Below are 20,000 nucleotides of genomic sequence, written 5' to 3' on the forward strand. Positions count from 1 at the left end.
TTATTTACACACACACACACACACACACACACACACACACACACACACACACACACACACACACACACACACACACACACATATATATATATATATATATATATATATATATATATATATATATATATATAAATATATATATATATATGTATATATATATACATATATATATATATATATATATATAAATATATATATATATATACATTCTCACCTCACCTTTCTTACCCTACGCCTGGTAGGAATAATCCTGTCAACGGCAAATTTTTACTAGTCCTCTCCAAGCGTCTCTCTCCTCGTAGGTCTCTCTTTCTTGCACTTCTGGTAAATTTGTGTCTCTTCTTTCTAATGATCGAATTTTAGGCAAACATTTCAAAAGAATCTCTATGATGGTGGTAACACTTCGACCAAATATTACAGTTTAATTCCGTTTCTTTTTCTTTTTATACAGAATAAAATAGATAGATTATTGGCAACCTCTGGCAACCCCATTGTATATTGAAATAAAGTCAAAATTTCGATAGCCAGTTCTGTTTTGTTTATCTGGCAACTCTTTCCACCACTCAGAAGCAAGCTGTGATTCTCTACACCTCTCAGTGCCTTTTCAAAGTTAGAGGGAGCGGCATGTCTCTTTCCAGCCTCCCAGTTTAAATTCTCCTCTCCTGAAAAATAAATGTTTTTCTCTTTAATAAGCCATATCTCTGGTTCTATTTTACATATTATTTTGATTGTTGTACCATTGTGAAGGGAAAAAGTCATACATTAATTTGTTAGAAAAAAATAAAGGAAACTGTAACCTAAAATTTTTGTTTCATTTATCCTATTAGATTTTTACAGCGTTTTTCATTATTCAAAATAAAAAAATCATAAAAAAATATGAAAATGAAATAAGATATAATCTTACCAAGTTGTTACCAAGATTCTAATCTTTCATTTCCTGCATAGGCGGTTGATATGGACACCTCATGCCCACCAGAGAAGTTGAACAACTTTTATGACACGTTCACATATAAGAACTCCCAGGTCCCCTTAATCGTTTTTCCACAATTCTTTCATAGATTTTTTAAGGTGTGTGATAGTAGAGAGATGCGTCTATGATTTCCACAATCTGTTTTGTCAACTTTTTTGTGTATTGGGCATATCACCGTTTTGGCCCAATCATCTGGGACTTGCTTATTTCTCTATGCTATATTTATAATTTTCAGCATCCACTTTAGTCCAGTGTTTCCCATTTCCCTAATAATTTTTGTTGAAATTTCATCCTCTCCTGGTGCTTTCCCATTTTTCATCTTTTCCACGTCTACTCTCAGTTCTGCCTCTGTTATTTTCCACTCATTTTCTCTTGTATTCTCCGGTTCACTTTCCTTCATATTTTCTGAATTGTACTCTCTTTCAACTTTATCTTCTCCTGTAAAATTCAACAAATCCTGAAAATACTCTGTCTATCTTTAACTAATTTCTTGTAGTTATATTAACAGATTATCATCCTTGTCTCTTATAGAATGGGTTGGTACCGCATTCCTTTCCTATACGACTTTGCAAGACTAAATATAAGTTTCCTTGTCCCATTCACATCTCTTTCAAGATCTTCTCCGATCTTTAGCCAACTGTTTTCCTTTGTGTTTCTTTTTATAATCTCTGCTTCATTTCTCCTTTAGATATATTCTAGTCTATCCTGAGGTCTTCTTGTCTTCATTCAAATTCTAAAGGTTTTATTTTTCCGTCTTACCGCCTCTTTTACTTCATACCACCAAGGAGTATTCTTTTTCTTTCTTCTTCCTATTGTTTTCGTTTGTAAAACATCTTCACATACTTTATATATATATATATATATATATATATATATATATATATATATGTATATATATATATATGTATATATATATATATATGTATATATATATATATGTATATATATATGTATATATATATATATATATATATATGTATATATACGACTAGATGCGACAAATGCAACTTGACCTAAGGATTCACAATTCATATACCATTGGATACAAGTACAAAAAAATCTAGACGATTTTCTATGAATCCATTTGGTATCTAGTGACGATGCAGGTAACTGTCGTGGTAAATGGTTACTAAAAATACTAAAAAGGAAACGGAGGGTTTGATTTTTCTGTAATCATGGAGCTACTTAATTCTAAGTACCAAAATCAAAAATTATTTTATGGTAATGTGCACTAACAAACCGAAGACATACTTGTCTTTCCAACTGTACAGTCTATGCGTACTATTGTACATGCGTACCCTTACATGTGTACAAATTTTTGTACATGAGACTGCGTATGACTATGCCCAGGCATACGTATGAACACACATTGCGTACATAATTACCTGTGAACTGAATACAAGAACAAGACTGCTCCATGCACGGAGAAACTGCATTACATAGGACAAGTGGTTCGCCAAATTAACGAAAAGTGTCCAGTTTTTTTTCTCTCAGTTTAATCTGTTTTTGTTTTTTGTTTTTTCTTTCGTCGTTATAACCATCTTGACCCTTCGAAGTATTGTAGACAAGTTCTTCGGGTTTAGTTTCAAACTTGTGTCGCTGTGTTTCTTTTTCTTTCGTCGTTCTAATCCATTTTCGACTCTTCGAAGTATTGTGAATGAATTATTCGGATTTCGTTTTAATCTTGTGTCTCTATGTTACTGATTCTCTCGTCGTTCTCATCCATTTTCGACCTTTCAAAGCATTGTGAGCAAGTTCTTGTGTCTCTATGTTTCTTTATTTTTCGTTGTTCTCATTAACTTTCAATTCTTTGGATTTAGTGTCAATCTTGTATTCCTTGATCGAAATCATCTGTAATTAGCTGACCAGAACTTAAAAAAAAAATTACACGGCGAACAGAAAATACGGAACCAACTATCTCAATTGGTTCAACTTGACCTCCACTATATCTGGGAGACGTCGACAAAAAATTCAGTTGCAGGATCTAAGAATCTAATGTGAAGTCTTTCTCTTTTATTTATTTATCTATTTATTTATCTGTTCATTTATCTATTTATTTATCTATTCTATTTCCTTATTTATTCATTTATTCATCTATTTACTTATTTGTTTATTAATTTATTTATTCATTTGTTTATCCATTTACCTATTGTTTACCATAAGTCTGTACTGACGCCACGCGTTGACTATATAAGCGGGACTCGAACCCCCACCCATCAAATCTTTAATATCCAGACGCCAACTCCACGCACAGTCCCCCTGCTATCCTCATTTATATAGAAATTGTCTAAACTCATTTATCTAATTTGTATTTTTTTTTCACAGAATGGGGGCCGTTTGGAGTACACTGTGGCAATGGTGGAGTGGAGAATCTAACAAGGTGAGTTTATCTGTCGCCAGGATATTTTATTTGATTGATGTTGTTGAAATAAAAAATCGTAGGTACTTCCCACTGTGGCTATTGCGAGTTTTTTTACGCCTTTGGACTTTCACCCACCTTTCTCTCTCTTTTCTTTCGTCATTTTCCACTTTCTTAACTTTCATTTTTATTACTGTCTTTGTTTCCCACTCATAATTTTAGTCGGTAGGCCCTGATGCCTCCAATCATTCACTGTTAAAGTTCTTTTCCTTCTGATATAATCTTCAGTCGAGGGGAATGAAACTGTAGGTATTTTTCTTTAGTTTCTTTATTTAAATTCTTATACAACGTGCTACTCTTAGATACACTCTATGAATCCCCCGATAACACGCAAGCGAGGTCGAAGGTGGGCTTTGCAGTGACATTGTGATTTCTTTAGTCCAGTGATCTTTAACTTTATATTTAAGATCCTCCCCAAAGGGCGTGATCTTACAATCGTGAACCAATTGAATTTCCTCCTCCTATACCCTTTCCCCAATCAGATTTGATGTTACAAGTCTATATGCAATAATTAAGCAATCTCGATTCTCTGCATATCACATTTAGTTTACACAGTCAGCAAAATATTGGGGCTTCGGGTAATGTTTATAAACATAAAGCGGAGAGCGAACTTATGCAGCTCCTCGCCTGCAAGCTACGATGTTTTCAAACACGCACCCCATAAAACATAGCGCTAGCTTTCTACCCCTCTTTCTATCAACTTATCTACCAGCCTCTTTCACATGTAGCACAGGTCTAAGTTTCTAGATTTAATCGTTGGATAGAAGGGCAAAGCAATATGATGTAATATAAATAAAAAAAATTGCATTGTCTTGTTTTCTTCCTTATCAATTATTTTTTCTATTTTCATTTATTCATATATCTATATATCTATTCATTTATTCATTCATTTAACTATTTATTCATGTACGTATTTATCTATGCATATTTCTGTTCCTTTAATTATCTATTTATCTGTTTATTCACTTACTATTTTTTATTTATTTTTTTATTTCATGCATCCCACCTTATGCACCGCGACGTCTCTCGGCATCTTGTTTTGTCTTAGTAGTTCTTCGTCACCATTTCATCCGTTTTATTTTCATTATACATACATATATATATGTATATATATATATATATATATATATATATATATATATATATATATATATATATGTGTGTGTGTGTGTATATAATATATATATATATATATATATATATATATATATATATATATATATATATATATATATATATATATATATATATATATGCAAAGTAGACCACTTGGAAAAAGAAACTAACGAAGCAGAGCGCTTTCGTATATTACATCTTCAGTGCAACAAGTACATAGTGATAGGAATACATAGACAATATATACATGATACAAAGGGACAAGGACAGTTTGAATAAGCGTAGCGACCAATTACCCCCTGGAGAGCGGAAGGTCATTGTCAATTATCTTACGATGGTCGGGCGACATCAGGTCACAGTCGCCAAGGAGAGCGGAAGGTCATTGTCAATTATCTTACGATGGTCGGGCGACATCAGGTCACAGTCGCCAAGGGTCACTGTTTCTACTACTTATATAAGGAGACATTAAGTCAATTCGTTGGATTACATTTTACCTGATATTATCTTACTAATTTCTTGACAAATGAAATTATCAAGTTTGTACAAGCCTTTATGTAGGTTGGTATTTTGATTACTAATGGTATGAATCAACCTGCACTCTATTAAATTTCTTGCTATTATGTTATTGATATAATAGATTGCCTGGGCATTACCCCAATCAACTGGATGATTATTTAATTCAATATGCTTGAATATACAACTAGAATGATTGCCATCCCTAACATTTTTCTTGTGTTGTTCAATTCTAATGTTTAAGGGTTTGGCAGTTTGACCTATGTAAAATTGATTACACATTTTGCAAGGAATTTTATAAATGCATCCTTTTTTGATTTCAATACTATTGTTGATAAGTTTATGTTTTACTGTACTATCATGTTTAAAAACTACCTTTACGTTAAATCTTTTTAATAATTCTGTGATACTTAACAAATTTTCTTGAAATGGTAAAATTAAAACATTATGATAATTGAAAGGTGATTTAGGCTGAGGAGTTAAAAATGATTTCCTTGCAAAATTGTAAGCAATATCAAGGAATTGCTTAGGGTATTTTAATTCTAGCCCAATGTTAAAAACATTTCTGATTTCTTCATCAATAAATTCAGGACTACAAATACGAAAAGCTCTTAAATACATTGAGGCAAATACTGTACGTTTAATATTATTTGGATGAGAAGAAGAATAATGAATATATGAGCTTACATTGGTTGGTTTACGATAGTACAGTAAAACATAAACTTATCAACAATAGTATTGAAATAAAAAAAGGATGCATTTATAAAATTCCTTGCAAAATATGTAATCAATTTTACATAGGTCAAACTGCCAAACCCTTAAACATTAGAATTGAACAACACAAGAAAAATGTTAGGGATGGCAATCATTCTAGTGGTATATTCAAGCATATTGAATTAAATAATCATCCAGTTGATTGGGGTAATGCCCAGGCAATCTATTATACCAACAACATAATAGCAAGAAATTTAATAGAGTGCAGTTTGATTCATACCACTAGTAATCAAAATACCAACCTACATAAAGGCTTGTACAAACTTGATAATTTCATTTGTCAAGAAATTAGTAAGATAATATCAGGTAAAATGTAATCCAACGAATTGACTTAATGTCGCCTTATATAAGTAGTAGAAACAGTGACCCTTGGCGACTGTGACCTGATGTCGCCCGACCATCGTAAGATAATTGACAATGACCTTCCGCTCTCCTTGGCGACTGTGACCTGATGTCGCCCGACCATCGTAAGATAATTGACAATGACCTTCCGCTCTCCAGGGGGTAATTGGTCGCTACGCTTATTCAAACTGTCCTTGTCCCTTTGTATTATGTGTATATTGTCTATGTATTCCTATCACTATGTACTTGTTGCACTGAAGATGTAATATACGAAAGCGCTCTGCTTCGTTAGTTTTTTTTCCAAGTGGTCTACTTTGCATAAGTGAACACACGTACCCGTGTTCTTATTAGCATATATATATATATATATATATATATGTATATATATATATATATAAATATATATATATATATATATATATACGACCTTCCTGTCAATAAGAAGGACTACTTAAAACTAATTGAAATGTGCTTCAAATGTGCTTCGGTTTCTTTCGACGATAAGACATTTCACCAACATGAAGGCTTGCCCATGAGGTCACCTATAAGTGCAGTAGCCGCATGCCTCTTTTTAGAGACACTGGAAAAAGAAGAATACATGAACATCATCCCAAACGACAGCAAGTGGTATAGATACGTGGATGACTGACTTCTCGTCCTCCACAAAGACACCAACATTAGTGACATCTTATCCAGACTCAACCAAGTACACCCTAAAATTCAGTTGATTATAGAGCACGAGGTCAACGGATCCCTACCATTCCTGGATACCGTCATCATAAGGGAAAATAATTCTGTAAAATTCATATATATATATATATATATATATATATATATATATATATATATATATATATATATATATATATATATATATATACTTAAAAATTATTTCAGATAAATGAGAGAAAAATGGGTGGAGAAGACCAAACGAAGATATATTGGGAATAGAGTTTATTGCCCTAACGTTTCGACCAACTTGTTCTTCTTCAGAGGACGTGTTGCATTACAATTAGACCACAAGTCTTATACCCGCAGCGAGAGGGAACCCGGCCAGCTGTGAGCGGATGTGTCAGGTCTTCCCTTTGGATAACGATTTGATTATCAAGACACTTGCTGTTTTTGAAAGGCATTTAAATCCGTCTCTGTCGTTGTTATTTTCCCTGGTGGCAATATGTGCAGCTTCCACAGTTTTTCTCATCTTCTTTTCAAACTCCTCGTGTAGAATTTCCACGTGGCTCCAGTCTAAAACCTACCTGACTGGAGCCGCGTGGAAATTCTACACGAGGGACTTGAAAAGAAGATGAGAAAAAATGTGGAAGCTGCACATATCGCCACCAGGGAAAATAACAATGACAGAGACGGATTTAAATGCCTTTCAAAAACAGCAAGTGTCTCGATAATTAAATTATTAGCCAAAGGGAAGACCTGACACATCCGCTCACAGCTGGCCGGGCTCCCTCTTGCTGCGAGTATAAGACTTGTGGTCTAATTGTAATGCAACACGTCCTCTGAAGAAGACCAAGTTGGTCGAAACGTTAGGGCAATAAACTCTATTCCCAACACATCTTCGTTTGCCCTTCCCCAACCATTTCTCTCTCTCTCTCTCATATATATATATATATATATATATATATATATATATATATATGTGTGTGTGTGTGTGTGTGTGTGTGTGTGTGTGTGTGTGTGTGTGTGTGTGTGTGTGTGTGTGTGTGTGTGTGTGTGTGTGTATGTATGTATTTGTACAACACTGAATGGGTCCCAGTGAACAGATTGACATTTATCAACCACGATTCACTTTTATTCTAAGCCATCAACATCGAGAAACTCGGGGAAGCCAACACGTAGAAATTGAAACGTGGTACAGCCAAGGACTCGAACCTGCGCTAGCACTTGATAAATTGGTTAAGTCACTATCACTTGCCACGTGCTAGCACAGGTTCGAGTCCTTGGCTATACCACGTTTTAGTTTCTGCATGTTGGCCTCCTAGAGTTTCTCGATGTTGATGGGTTAGAATTAAAGTGAATTGTGGTTGATATATACATATATATATATATATATATATATATATATATATATATGTATATATACATATATATATGTATATGTATACATATATATATATGTGTATATATATATGTATATATATGTATATATATATATATATATATATATATGTGTGTGTGTATGTATATGTATACATATATAACCATTTTAGCTCTTTGTATCGCTTTGTAATTCTCAAGCTTTCTTAATCTTTTATAACATTTTCTTAACTCTTTGTAGGCTTTTCATCCTCTGTAGCTCTTGGTAACCTTCCAAACACACTGTATGAATCTATTCCTTGTAGTATCTTTTAACCATTTGTAGCAATTTGTAACCCTTTGTAGGTCTTAGTTCTCGTTAACTCTTTGTAGTTGTAGATTTATGTAATTTGTTTATTCTTTGTGAAAAAATTTAGACTTGTAGCTCTTTGTAGCCCTTTGTAGCTCTTTGTAACCCCCTTTAACTCACTGTAGCCCTTTATAGCCCTTTGTAGAGCGTCTTAAACTTCTGTAGTTCTTTGTAACTCTTTGAAGCTTTTTTGTAGTTCACGTTAACTCTTTGTAGCTGTTGTAGCCTTTTGTATTCATTTCATTGTTTGTAAAATATATATATATATATTCTTTTGTAGCCCTGTAACAGTTTGTAGCCCTTTATAGATTTTTATAGGCTTTTGTAGCTTTTAATCCTCTGAGAACACCTTAAAATTTTGCAGCCATTTGTAGCCCTTTATAGTTCATTGTTGCCCTTTGAGAACAAATCAAACCTATGTAGCTTTATGTAGCACGCTGTAGCTCTTTGTAACTCCTTGTAGCCTTTTGTACCCCTCTGTAGCCCTTTTGAGAACATCCTCAAATTTTGTAGCCCTTTATACCTCTTTGTACCCCTGTGTAGCTTCTTGTGGATCTTTGTAGCTCTTTGTAGTTTTTTGTAGCTCCTATTAGCCCTTTGAGGACATCTTGAACTTTTGTAGCCGTTTATATCCCTTTGAGAATATCTCAAAACTTTGCAGCCCTTTATAACCCCTTTTTAGCTCTTTGTAGTTCCTTGTAGACCTTTGAGAGCATCTTAATCCACTGTAGCCCTTAATAGCCCTTTGTAGCTCTTCGTAGACCTTTGTAGTTACTTGTAGATTTTTGTAGTTTTTTGCACTCTTTGAATCGCTTTGTAGCTCCTTGTAGCCATTTTAGAATATATTAATACTTTGTAGCCCTTTATAGTCCTTTGAAAAAATCTTAGCCTTTGTAGCCCTTAATAACCCATGGTAACTCTTTGTAGCGCCTTGTAGCCCTTTGAGAACATCCTATACTTTGTTAACCCTTTGTATCTCTTTGAAGCCTTTTGAGAAAATCTTAAACCTTTGTAGCCTCTTTGGAACCCTCTGTAAGCCTTGCAAGCTCATTAGTAAAATGCCAACCGGAACGTGTTCTTAATTAATAATGGGCCTTGGGCAGTTTTGGTAATTGCCGCCTAACATGCCAAGGACTCTTCTCGAGTCTCTGCCTTCTCTTCTTTCTCCTGAATAAAAATTATTTGCTTTCACGAGATCATTCCCAAGAAGAGGACGCACCGTCACAGGCCAAGGTGATGGCGTCAAGGCGTTCTACCTGAGAGGAGAGGGGAGGGAGAGAGGGGGAGGGGAGGGAGGAGGGATGGGAGGTGGAGGAGGAGAAGGAGGTGGAGGGGTTAGGAGGGGGGTATAGGGGAAGGGGGAGGGAGGAGGAAAAGGAGGAACTGGGGAAGGGGGAAGAGGGAGGAGGATAAAGGAGTGGGAGGGGAAGGAGGGGGAGGAGGGGAAGGAGGGGAGGAGGGGAAGGAGGGGAAGGAGGGGGAGGAGGGGAAGGAAGAAGGGGAGGAGGGGAAGGAGGTGGAAAGGGGAAGGAGGGAGAGGTAGGGGAGGGAGAGAAGCGTGCACTTATCAAACTGACATTTCCTATCGAATACGACATAGATAGGCAGTTAGATATATATATACATATATATATATATATATATATATATATATATATGTATATAAATATATATATATATATATATATATGTATATAAATATATATATATATATATATATATGTATATATATATAGATAGATAGATAGCCAGACAGATAGATAGATATATAGAGATAGAGAAATAGAGATAGCACAGGAAAATCAAAAGAACGGAATACTAAACCTTTTCGTCTTTTATAACATCTTCAGAGTACAAAGGAAAGTTATTAGAATATAACATATATATAGACATAAATAAGAAAAATAGGGAAAGTCACATAAACAAATATGTACTCCGTGGGGTCCCATGGGGTTACACAAATGAAAAATATATACACATCTACAAATATAATAAATACATACAAAAATACATATATACAGTATACATGCATACAATTATGAATAATGATGAATGAATAAATCAATACATGGTTGACATGTAGGTGAACAACCGACCCAAATATCAAAAATAAATCATAAGAAAATCGACTAAAACACATGAATCTGTTTTCTCTAAAGAAGCATAGACTCAGAGGTGACTTGATACAGGTCTTTAAGATTCTAAAGGGAACTGACAACATCAAAAGTGACAAAATTTTTACCTTGAATGAGAATCCGACAAGAAATAATGGTCTCAAACTGTCAGGAAATAGATTTATTTTGGAATTGGTTAGAGGACCTGCGACCACTGAGGACTTGCGACCTTTGAGGACTTGCGACCTTTGAGGACTTGTTACCTTGGAGGACTTGTTACCTTGGAGGACTTGTTACCTTGGAGGACTTGTTACCTTGGAGGACTTGTTACCTTGGAGGACTTGTTACCTTGGAGGACTTATTACCTTGGAGGACTTATTACCTTGGAGGACTTATTACCTTGGAGGACTTATTACCTTGGAGGACTTATTACCTTGGAGGACTTATTACCTTGGAGGACTTATTACCTTGGAGGATTTATTACCTTGGAGGATTTACAACCTCGTAGGACTTGCAACTTCAGAGGACTTGCACCCTCGTAGGACTTACGACCTCGGAGGACTTGCAGCCTCGAAGGGCTTACAACTTCGGAGGACTTGCACCCTCGGAGGACTTGCACCCTCGGAGGACTGGCACCCTCGGAGGACTTGCACCCTCGGAGGACTTGCACCCTCGGAGGATTTGCACCCTCGGAGGATTTGCACCCTCGGAGGACTTGCACCCTCGGAGGACTTGCACCCTCGGAGAACTTGCACCCTCGGAGAACTTACAGCCTCGAAAGGCTTACTGCCTCGGAGAACTTACGACCTCGGAGGACTTACAGACATGTAACATTTTTAAAATGTGTCACCTTTGAAATGGTTTAATTTTTACTATAAGTAGAAGTGTAGCTTTTTTTTTTGCGGTAATATATGGAGAGATGAACTTTGTCATTCTCACTTTTGGGTCTCATGTTCCGATGAGCAATTCTGTTCAAAACCTTCGCATCTTCCTTGTAGCCCTCTCAACCACAACAACACACCTTCCAATCACACCGACACCCAAGTCCCTCTCCGGCGTTCCGCCAGAGCCATAGAGAGGACACTTGCCCCTCAACGGACATTTGCCCCACAATGACAAAATTCCCCGTCAACCCACACATGTAATGTGACCTCCCCCGGTGTCCTATGTTGTAACCTCACCCAGAGCTTTCTTTCTATGTATATTATGTCTTTTACTCTTTTTCTATTGCAATGAAAATGCATACCTCATTTAGCGAAACGTCTGTATAGTCTTACTCAACAATAGTTCCCAATGTCTATTGGAAATTTATTCCGTTTGTCCTGTGAAAACCAGAAATCTAAGTTCAGAAGACTTGAAAGTCTACTAGAAGCTATGTAGCGCCGAATGCGTTGTTGTTTTTAACAAAACATGTTTAAAAGAAAAACCCCTGCCAAGATTTACAAATCCGTATATATGTATGAATGCATTTATTGACATATGTACGTATGCATATATGTATATACGCATATATGTACTTACGCATATATGTATGCATGTATATGTGTTCATATGTATGTACATGTGTCCATACTTGTATGCATGTATGAACTCATATATATATGTATGTATATACATATATATATATATATATATATATATATATATATATGTATGTATGTATGGATAGCTGGATGTATGCATACACTTACGTTCGTATGCACGCATATATGCCTGTATGTACGCATGTATGTATGGATAGCTGGATGTATGCATACACTTACGTTCGTATGCACGCATATATGCCTGTATGTACGCATGTTTGTATATATCTATGTATGTACACATATATGTATATATGTGTGTATGTACGCCTTTATGTATATATGTATGTATGAGTGGAAGGGCGGTGAGCTAAACATAGAGAACAGTTGGAGTTTTATTCACTGACGTTTCGTCCTTACCAGGACATTCTCAAAGTACTTTGAGAATATCCTGGTAAGGACGAAACGTCAGTGAATAAAACTCCAACTGTTCTCTGTGTTTAGCTTACCGCCCTTCCACTCATTTGTCTTCCATACTTCAATATGTATGTATGTATGTATGTATATGTATATGTATGTATGCATACATTTATGTTCGTATGCACACATATATGCATGTATGTACGCATATTTGTATATATCTATGTATATACGCATATATGTATATATATGTGTGTATGTACGCCTTTATGTACATATGTATGTAGACATATACTGTATATGTGTAATGTACACATATATGTACGCATATATATATATATATATAAATATATATATATATATACATACATACATATATATATATACATATATGTATGTACACATATATGTTCGTATATATATATATATATATACATACATATATATATATACATATATATATATATATATATATATATATATATATATATATGAATATATGTAAGGGTCTTACCCAATACTGAATAAAATCGTTAGGTGTGAGCCAAAATAGAATACATATAGAGTAGCCAATCAGTAGCTGAGTATGTGATATATTTCTATAAAAAGAATATTCCCACGATGCTATAAGGGAGCTGTTTAGACCAAACAAGCAAAGATGTAGTTAAGTTATTTTGGTGCATGTCTGGGTCAGGTGAAGCGTCTTGTGTTACGTGACTGCTTACACGTGCCTCTGAGGTCCTCTCTTCCTCCTCCTCCTCTCCCTCCTCCTCCTCCTACTCCTCCTCCTCCTCCTCCTCCTACTCCTCATTCTCCAAATGCTGGCATGTTTGTCCATGCGTGACTTTCAGGTATCCTTTGGTCTTGTGGCGGGACAGTGGCCCTTCCGTCCTTGTCCACAGAGGTCAATAATATCCTCCATTACAAGTACGACTGGTCGTTAATTGCGAGGAGTCGTCTAATGCAGTGCGTAGAGGCGTGGGTATTCGCATGCTCACTCATTCTCTCTCTCTCTCTCTCTCTCTCTCTCTCTCTCTCTCTCTCTCTCTCTCTCTCTCTCTCTCCCTATCTCTATTTATCTATATCTATCCTATCAAAAGTAAGGTCAAGACTATTATGTTTATTAATTAAATCTACATTGTTTTTTTATGTAAAAAACAGAAATAGATCTAACAAGCGGAATCAAAATGGACACTAACCATTTACATAATTTATAAGAACTGGAAACAGTAGAACTGATAATTGGTTTGATCGGATTATCAGGCTGACATAGAGGTCAATTATGTATGAAGAATTCTTTAGTTCTCCCGTTTCACGAAAACTTTGTAGGACTTCCTCATGTCCTAATGGAGTTCAACATTCATGTTATATTTATGAACAGCACAATATAAGAACTCCTCATCAAAGTTTCTCTATTTAATCATGCAGGATGGGTTTCCAGTATTTCCTGCAAACACTGTAGTTCTTACTATATTGGTCAAACTGCTAAAGATATGAATATAAGGATGAGCTAGCATAAGTACAGTATCTGGCCAGGTGTCTAGTGTTTTTTTTTTTCACCTAGACAATGTATTTTTTTTTTTTTTTTTTTGCAATTCTTCTTTACAAAGAAACATCCTCGACTTTAGTTTCATCTAAATACTTTTGATGATAATTTTAACTGGAGTATGGGCTTGTGTAAGCTAGATAACTTTATCATTATAGTCCAACAACACGACACTACTATAAATTCTTGTGACCAAAAGATTATAAAGGATTACAAAGGCAGAGCATGCCGACAGGAGACCTTTTGCTCCATAATTAGGTGGGATGCGAATTTTTTTTTATAATAATGATAAATGAATAAATAAATAAATAAATCAAAATTATAATAATATGAATAATAATAAATAAAATAGATAAATGCATAGCTATAGTTGAATAATAAACAGGTAAATAGTAAATAATGATAAATTGGCATATAACTAATAATAAGTGAAAATCAAACAAATAATACTAAACAAAGAGACAAATAATAACAAATAAATAAATAAATAAATAATATAACATAAATAGCAGCCATTACAGTATCTTGCTTAGGTATTTATCTAAATGAATCTTAAAGCTTCGAACTGAACTACATTGCACTGCCTCTGCAGGAAGTTTATTCCATTCATTAACTAGACGGTTGGCGAAGTTGTTTCAATGGTCGCAAGTCCTCAGTTGTCGCAAGTCCTCAGTGGTCGCAAGTCCTCAGTGGTCGCCATGTTCCCTTGAACTGACCATGAAAAAATATCCCTTGGGTTCGGCCTCGGCCTCGGGGCGGAACCCCAACACGGGATCCCCAGCACGGGATCCCTATCGTGGGATTAGAGCGCGGAGCGCTGCGGCGGTAGGCCGCTGTTTGCGCAGCCATGCCCCCGGCGAAGCCGGAGAGGGCAAAGCCCGCGGCTAATTTAATAGAAAAAAAAAAAAACACTTCTCCTCGCCCCGAAGGTCCCGTTTGCACCAACGTAGTATACAAATTTTCCTGCCCCCTAAAGGACTGTACGCCTCTCGACTGCTACGTTGACCAAACGAGAACGACATTGTCGTGAAGAATGTCTTCCCACTTCTCAAGTGGAGGCCCCAAACTACACCTACTAGAAAGACACAACACACAAATTACGAGGAAACTTTTAAAAGACAACACCGTCATTCTCGCCAAAGAATCAGGAAAGGCTAGACTTTTCTTCCTGGAAGCACTTATCATACGAAACTTACAACCTACTATCAACAGACAAATGAAAGCCACTACCATACTCCCCAGCATGAAGACCCTCCCTAGGACTAGTAGCCCTCTCAACCACAACAACACACCTTCCAATCACACCGACACCCAAGTCCCTCTCCGGCGTTCCGCCAGAGTCATAGAGAGGACACTTGGCCCTCAACGGACATTTGCCCCACAGTGACAAAATCCCCCGTCATCCCACACATGTAATGTGACCTCCCCCCGTGTCTTATGTTGTGACCTCACCCAGAGCTTTCTTTCTATATATATATTGTTTTGTACTCTCTGTTTCTATTACAATGAAAATGCTAACTACTTTTAGCGAAAAGTCTGTATACTCTTACTCAACAATAGTTCCTAATGTCTACTGGAAATTTATGATTCCGTTTGTCCTGTGAAAACCAGAAACCTACGTTCAGAAGACTTGAAAGTCTACTTAAGAAACTTTGTAGCGCTGAATGCGCAGTTGTTTTTAACAAAACATATATATACATATAGTCGTTCATACATACATGTATGCGTACATACGCGCATATGTGCGTATATACATACATATATGCGTAAATACGTAAATGCATTCATATGTACATTCATACATAAATACATACATACGCACACAGACGCACATGCATACGAGTGGCAGCCAAAGAACTGTTCCAAATTGATTCATTGATCGTAATCGAATACATCAGTTATCAATTCTAATCCTTTTCTCCATTACATTCGCGACCCGCTGGCTGTCAGGGCTTGTTCCATCACCCCGACATTTAATATGGCTTCAATGCGTCGTCCCTCTACATGTTTTTATTTATTTTTTGTTTGTTTATTTATCTGTCTAATACTTTTGCATTTGTTTTATTTTTATCTTATTTTATCTTATTTTATTCTATTCCCATTTTATTTTCATTTTCATTCTTACTTGTTTATTCATTTACCTAATCATTTATTTTCACTTTTGTTGCACCCAGTATTATATGATTCCTTCAAGTTTCTGGGTAGGGGTCCGGGGAATTCGGAACGACGGGATCCGGACTTTCTGTTCCTGAGGACCCTCGACACGAGGAAAATGTTGTGTGTGTGTGTGTGTGTGTGTGTGTGTGTGTGTGTGTGTGTGTGTGTGTGTGTGTGTGTGTGTGTGTGTGTGCGTTTTCAGTTTGGACCGAGCCCTAGTCTGAGACTTATCCACTGCCCCTCCAGGTTGGCGCCACCGACCTTGGACCCGACGCCGACGTCCCTGACGCCACAACGGGGCTGACGCCGAGGCAGAAGCAGGCCATCCGGGACACGTGGAGTCTCGTCGTGCCGGACATGAAGACTCATGGAGTCAACTTTTTCATGGCGTGAGTATCCATTCTAAAGACTCTCACGAAAACGTGAGATTATTTATTTATTTATTTATTCTCTTTTTTTCCCTCTTGAACTAGTTAATGGTTTCTTGTCTTTCGGCAATCCCAGACAAATATACAGAAATATATATATACATGTATGATGATTTTTTCATTTTAGACCACTGATCCTGCCTCTTCAAGGAGAGGATGATGATGAATTAATAGGAATATAATGTATATATATATATATATATATATATATATATATATATATATATATATGTATATGTATATATATATACACGCATATATATATATATATATGTGTGTGTGTGTGTACATATATATATATATATATATATATACAGAAACGAACACACACACATATACACGCACACACATACATACATATACACATACATCCACACACAAGCATACATACATATATAAAGGCACAAAAACACACAAAAAAATATACATAACACACACTCATACACACACAAACAAACACATGTATACATACGCACACAAAAATACACAAACTCACACACATACACACATAAATACATACATACGTCCTTTCACCTAATATTATACTTTTCATACATTAGATATATAGGATACTCATATTTGTAACAATATATATATATATATATATATATACATATACATTATATACACACACACAAAAATATTCATATATATGTATGTATATATATATATGTATGTATATATATATATATATATATATATATATGTACATACATACATATACCAAAGACTTTTTCCCCATTATATACGCACATGCATGCACACACACACACACACACACACACACACACACACACACACACACACACACACACACACACACACACACACACACACACACACACACACACACACACACACACACACACACACACACACACACACACACACACACACACACATATATATATATATATATATATATATATATATATATATATACATATACATATACATACATATACCAAAGACTTTTTCCCCCTTACATGGGGGGTAGCCAAAAAGAAAAAGGCATAGAAACCACTCCCACCCATTCCATTCTCTCCATATTCCACTCCCCTTTATCCTCCTCCCTCCCTCTTATCTTGGCACCTTCTGGATGACGGGTCATCCCTGCACCCTGTCCACTGCCCTGGGTTAGAAGCAGTGTCGTCAGACACAGCACATCCACAGCAAGGTCGCTTCATAAATTCGGCGACCCCCCCTCTCCGTCCCCTCATGCAGAAAAGGAGAAGACGGGGAGAAATCCCTTCGGGCTGCGTCAATTTTTTTCTCATACATACTTCCTCACCCCCCATCCCCCACCAACTCCCCCTCATGCATCACAGCATCATCCATACACAACCCTTCTCCATTCACCCCTTTCTTCTGTCCTCTCCCGTCCTTCCTCAACAGACATTCCTCTCTTTTGTAATTCCCCTTTCACTCCATCCATCCATCTCATCCTAGGACGCCCCCTCATATTCACTCCTTCCACCTCCGCCTTCCACACCTCTTTTACTAATATTTCTTCACTCATTCTTTCTATGTGTCCAAACCATCCTAATACTCTTTCATCAACCCTATCTCCCAGGTCCCTTTCCACCCCTGTTCTCCTCCTCATCTCCTCATTTCTCACTCTATGTAGCCTAGTAACCCCTATCATACTTCTCAGACATTTCATCTCAAACACATAGAAACTCCTTCTCTCTTCCTCTCTTATGTTCCATATTTCTGCCCCATACAGTGCTGTTGGCACAATCACTCCGTCATATAACCTCTCAGTATCCATTCCCAGATGTCTATTTCTCATTACACTTTTTAATCCACCAAGGCATTTACTCGCTTCTCTCAATCTACATTGTACCTCCACCCCCACTCCACCCTTCCCTGCCACATTCGCACCTAAGTATCTAAAACTATCCACTTCCTCCAGTCTCTCACCCTTAATGCTCACTTCCACCCTGCTGTCACTCTCTCCCCTTGTACATCTCATCACCTTACTTTTGCCCACATTTATCTTCAGCTTCCTTCTTTCACACATACATACATACATACATACATATATATATATATATATATATATGTATATACATATACATACTATGTATACATATACATACTATGTATACATATACATACTATGTATATCTTTTCTCCCGACAGACTCTTCCAGACTCATCCTCATCTTCAGAATCGTTTCCGTGGCTTCAAGGGTAAGACGATAGAGGAATTGCGAGTGAACAAGAGACTGGTCGCCCACGGCTCGACAGTCCTCATGGCCGTCACCAGCCTCGTCGACAACCTGGACGACGTCTCCGTTCTCGTCGAACTGCTCAAGACGACCGGAAAGAATCACAAGGACCGGGGAGTCCAGAAAAACGACTTTGAGGTTAGTTTCTGAAAGAACCTCGATGTCGAAGCTTCTAGTTTTAGTCTTTTGGCAATAAGAGGTCCCCATTCGCTGGATTAAATTACATAAGGCCAGGAGCAGACGAACGACTCTGTGGCGCCACATGGCCGCGTCGATGTGTGGCGGAGATACAGCTTCCTGTAGTTTTCCATTGTTTAGAAGTGAAGCCGCGCACATGAGTGTCTGTGACGAGCGTGTGCGCGGCTCTGCTTCTAAACATTGGAAACCTATTTCGAGACACATCCCTGCCACGCACCGACGATGCGATGTGGCGCCACAGAATCACCCGTCTGCTCCAGGCCTAAAAGATGAGAAGACCACTGGATTCCAGTTCTTTATTTCAGTAAACTAACTTAGAAACTCCTAAGTATTTTGTAAGAAAGGTCTTGTTAGCTGAATCAATGTAAATTCCTTCTACTTTCAGTGCTTTACCTCGTTCAATCTTTTATCTGGTTCTGTGAGATCGTGGGGGGCCTTTGTTCGGTGTTTAGCATAGTATAGTCTCTTTGGTAGAGGTCCTCGACCTAAGGTCCCCATATTTTCAAAAGTGTGGTCCACAAACAAATGGTCATTTTGAGATTAAGAAACAGAATTACATAAAGATGAGATGCATGGCGTTGAGAGACCCTGGACCGTCACCACGAAATAGGTGAACTAACCAGAGTACTTTTTTTCAGCTCCTGGCACCTGTCATGATCAAGTTCCTGAAGGACAGCCTGGGTCCTCACTGGTCACAGCAGGCAGAGGAGGCGTGGAAACTTGCCCTGAAGGTGATCAACAGCGTGATCTTCAGCTCCTACGACGCCCCCGACAGCGACGACGAGGCCAACACGTGAAGCGAGACTCCTGAAGTCGGCGTGCCCGAAGAAGGTCCGACTCCTGCTCTTC

General features: G+C 37.0%; 1 protein-coding gene across 2 annotated transcripts in view; it reads left to right on the forward strand.

Moving 5' to 3' along the window:
• LOC143025432 (globin-like) overlaps positions 1 to 20,000 on the forward strand; it is a 219,746-nt gene that overhangs the window by 198,158 nt on the left and 1,588 nt on the right. For both annotated transcript variants that reach the window (XM_076185095.1, XM_076185094.1), the window contains exons 3-6: positions 3,296 to 3,350; positions 16,539 to 16,681; positions 18,866 to 19,091; positions 19,790 to 20,000. The exon at positions 19,790 to 20,000 is cut by the window's right edge and continues 1,588 nt beyond it. In XM_076185095.1, the coding sequence (XP_076041210.1) occupies positions 3,297 to 3,350; positions 16,539 to 16,681; positions 18,866 to 19,091; positions 19,790 to 19,948 (582 nt within the window). In that variant the 5' untranslated portion in view covers position 3,296 and the 3' untranslated portion in view covers positions 19,949 to 20,000. The remainder of the gene's footprint in view (positions 1 to 3,295; positions 3,351 to 16,538; positions 16,682 to 18,865; positions 19,092 to 19,789) is intronic.

The sequence above is a fragment of the Oratosquilla oratoria genome, chromosome 5, assembly GCF_046742065.1.
Source record: "Oratosquilla oratoria isolate Oo_2021 chromosome 5, ASM4674206v1, whole genome shotgun sequence".
NCBI lineage: Eukaryota > Metazoa > Arthropoda > Malacostraca > Stomatopoda > Squillidae > Oratosquilla > Oratosquilla oratoria.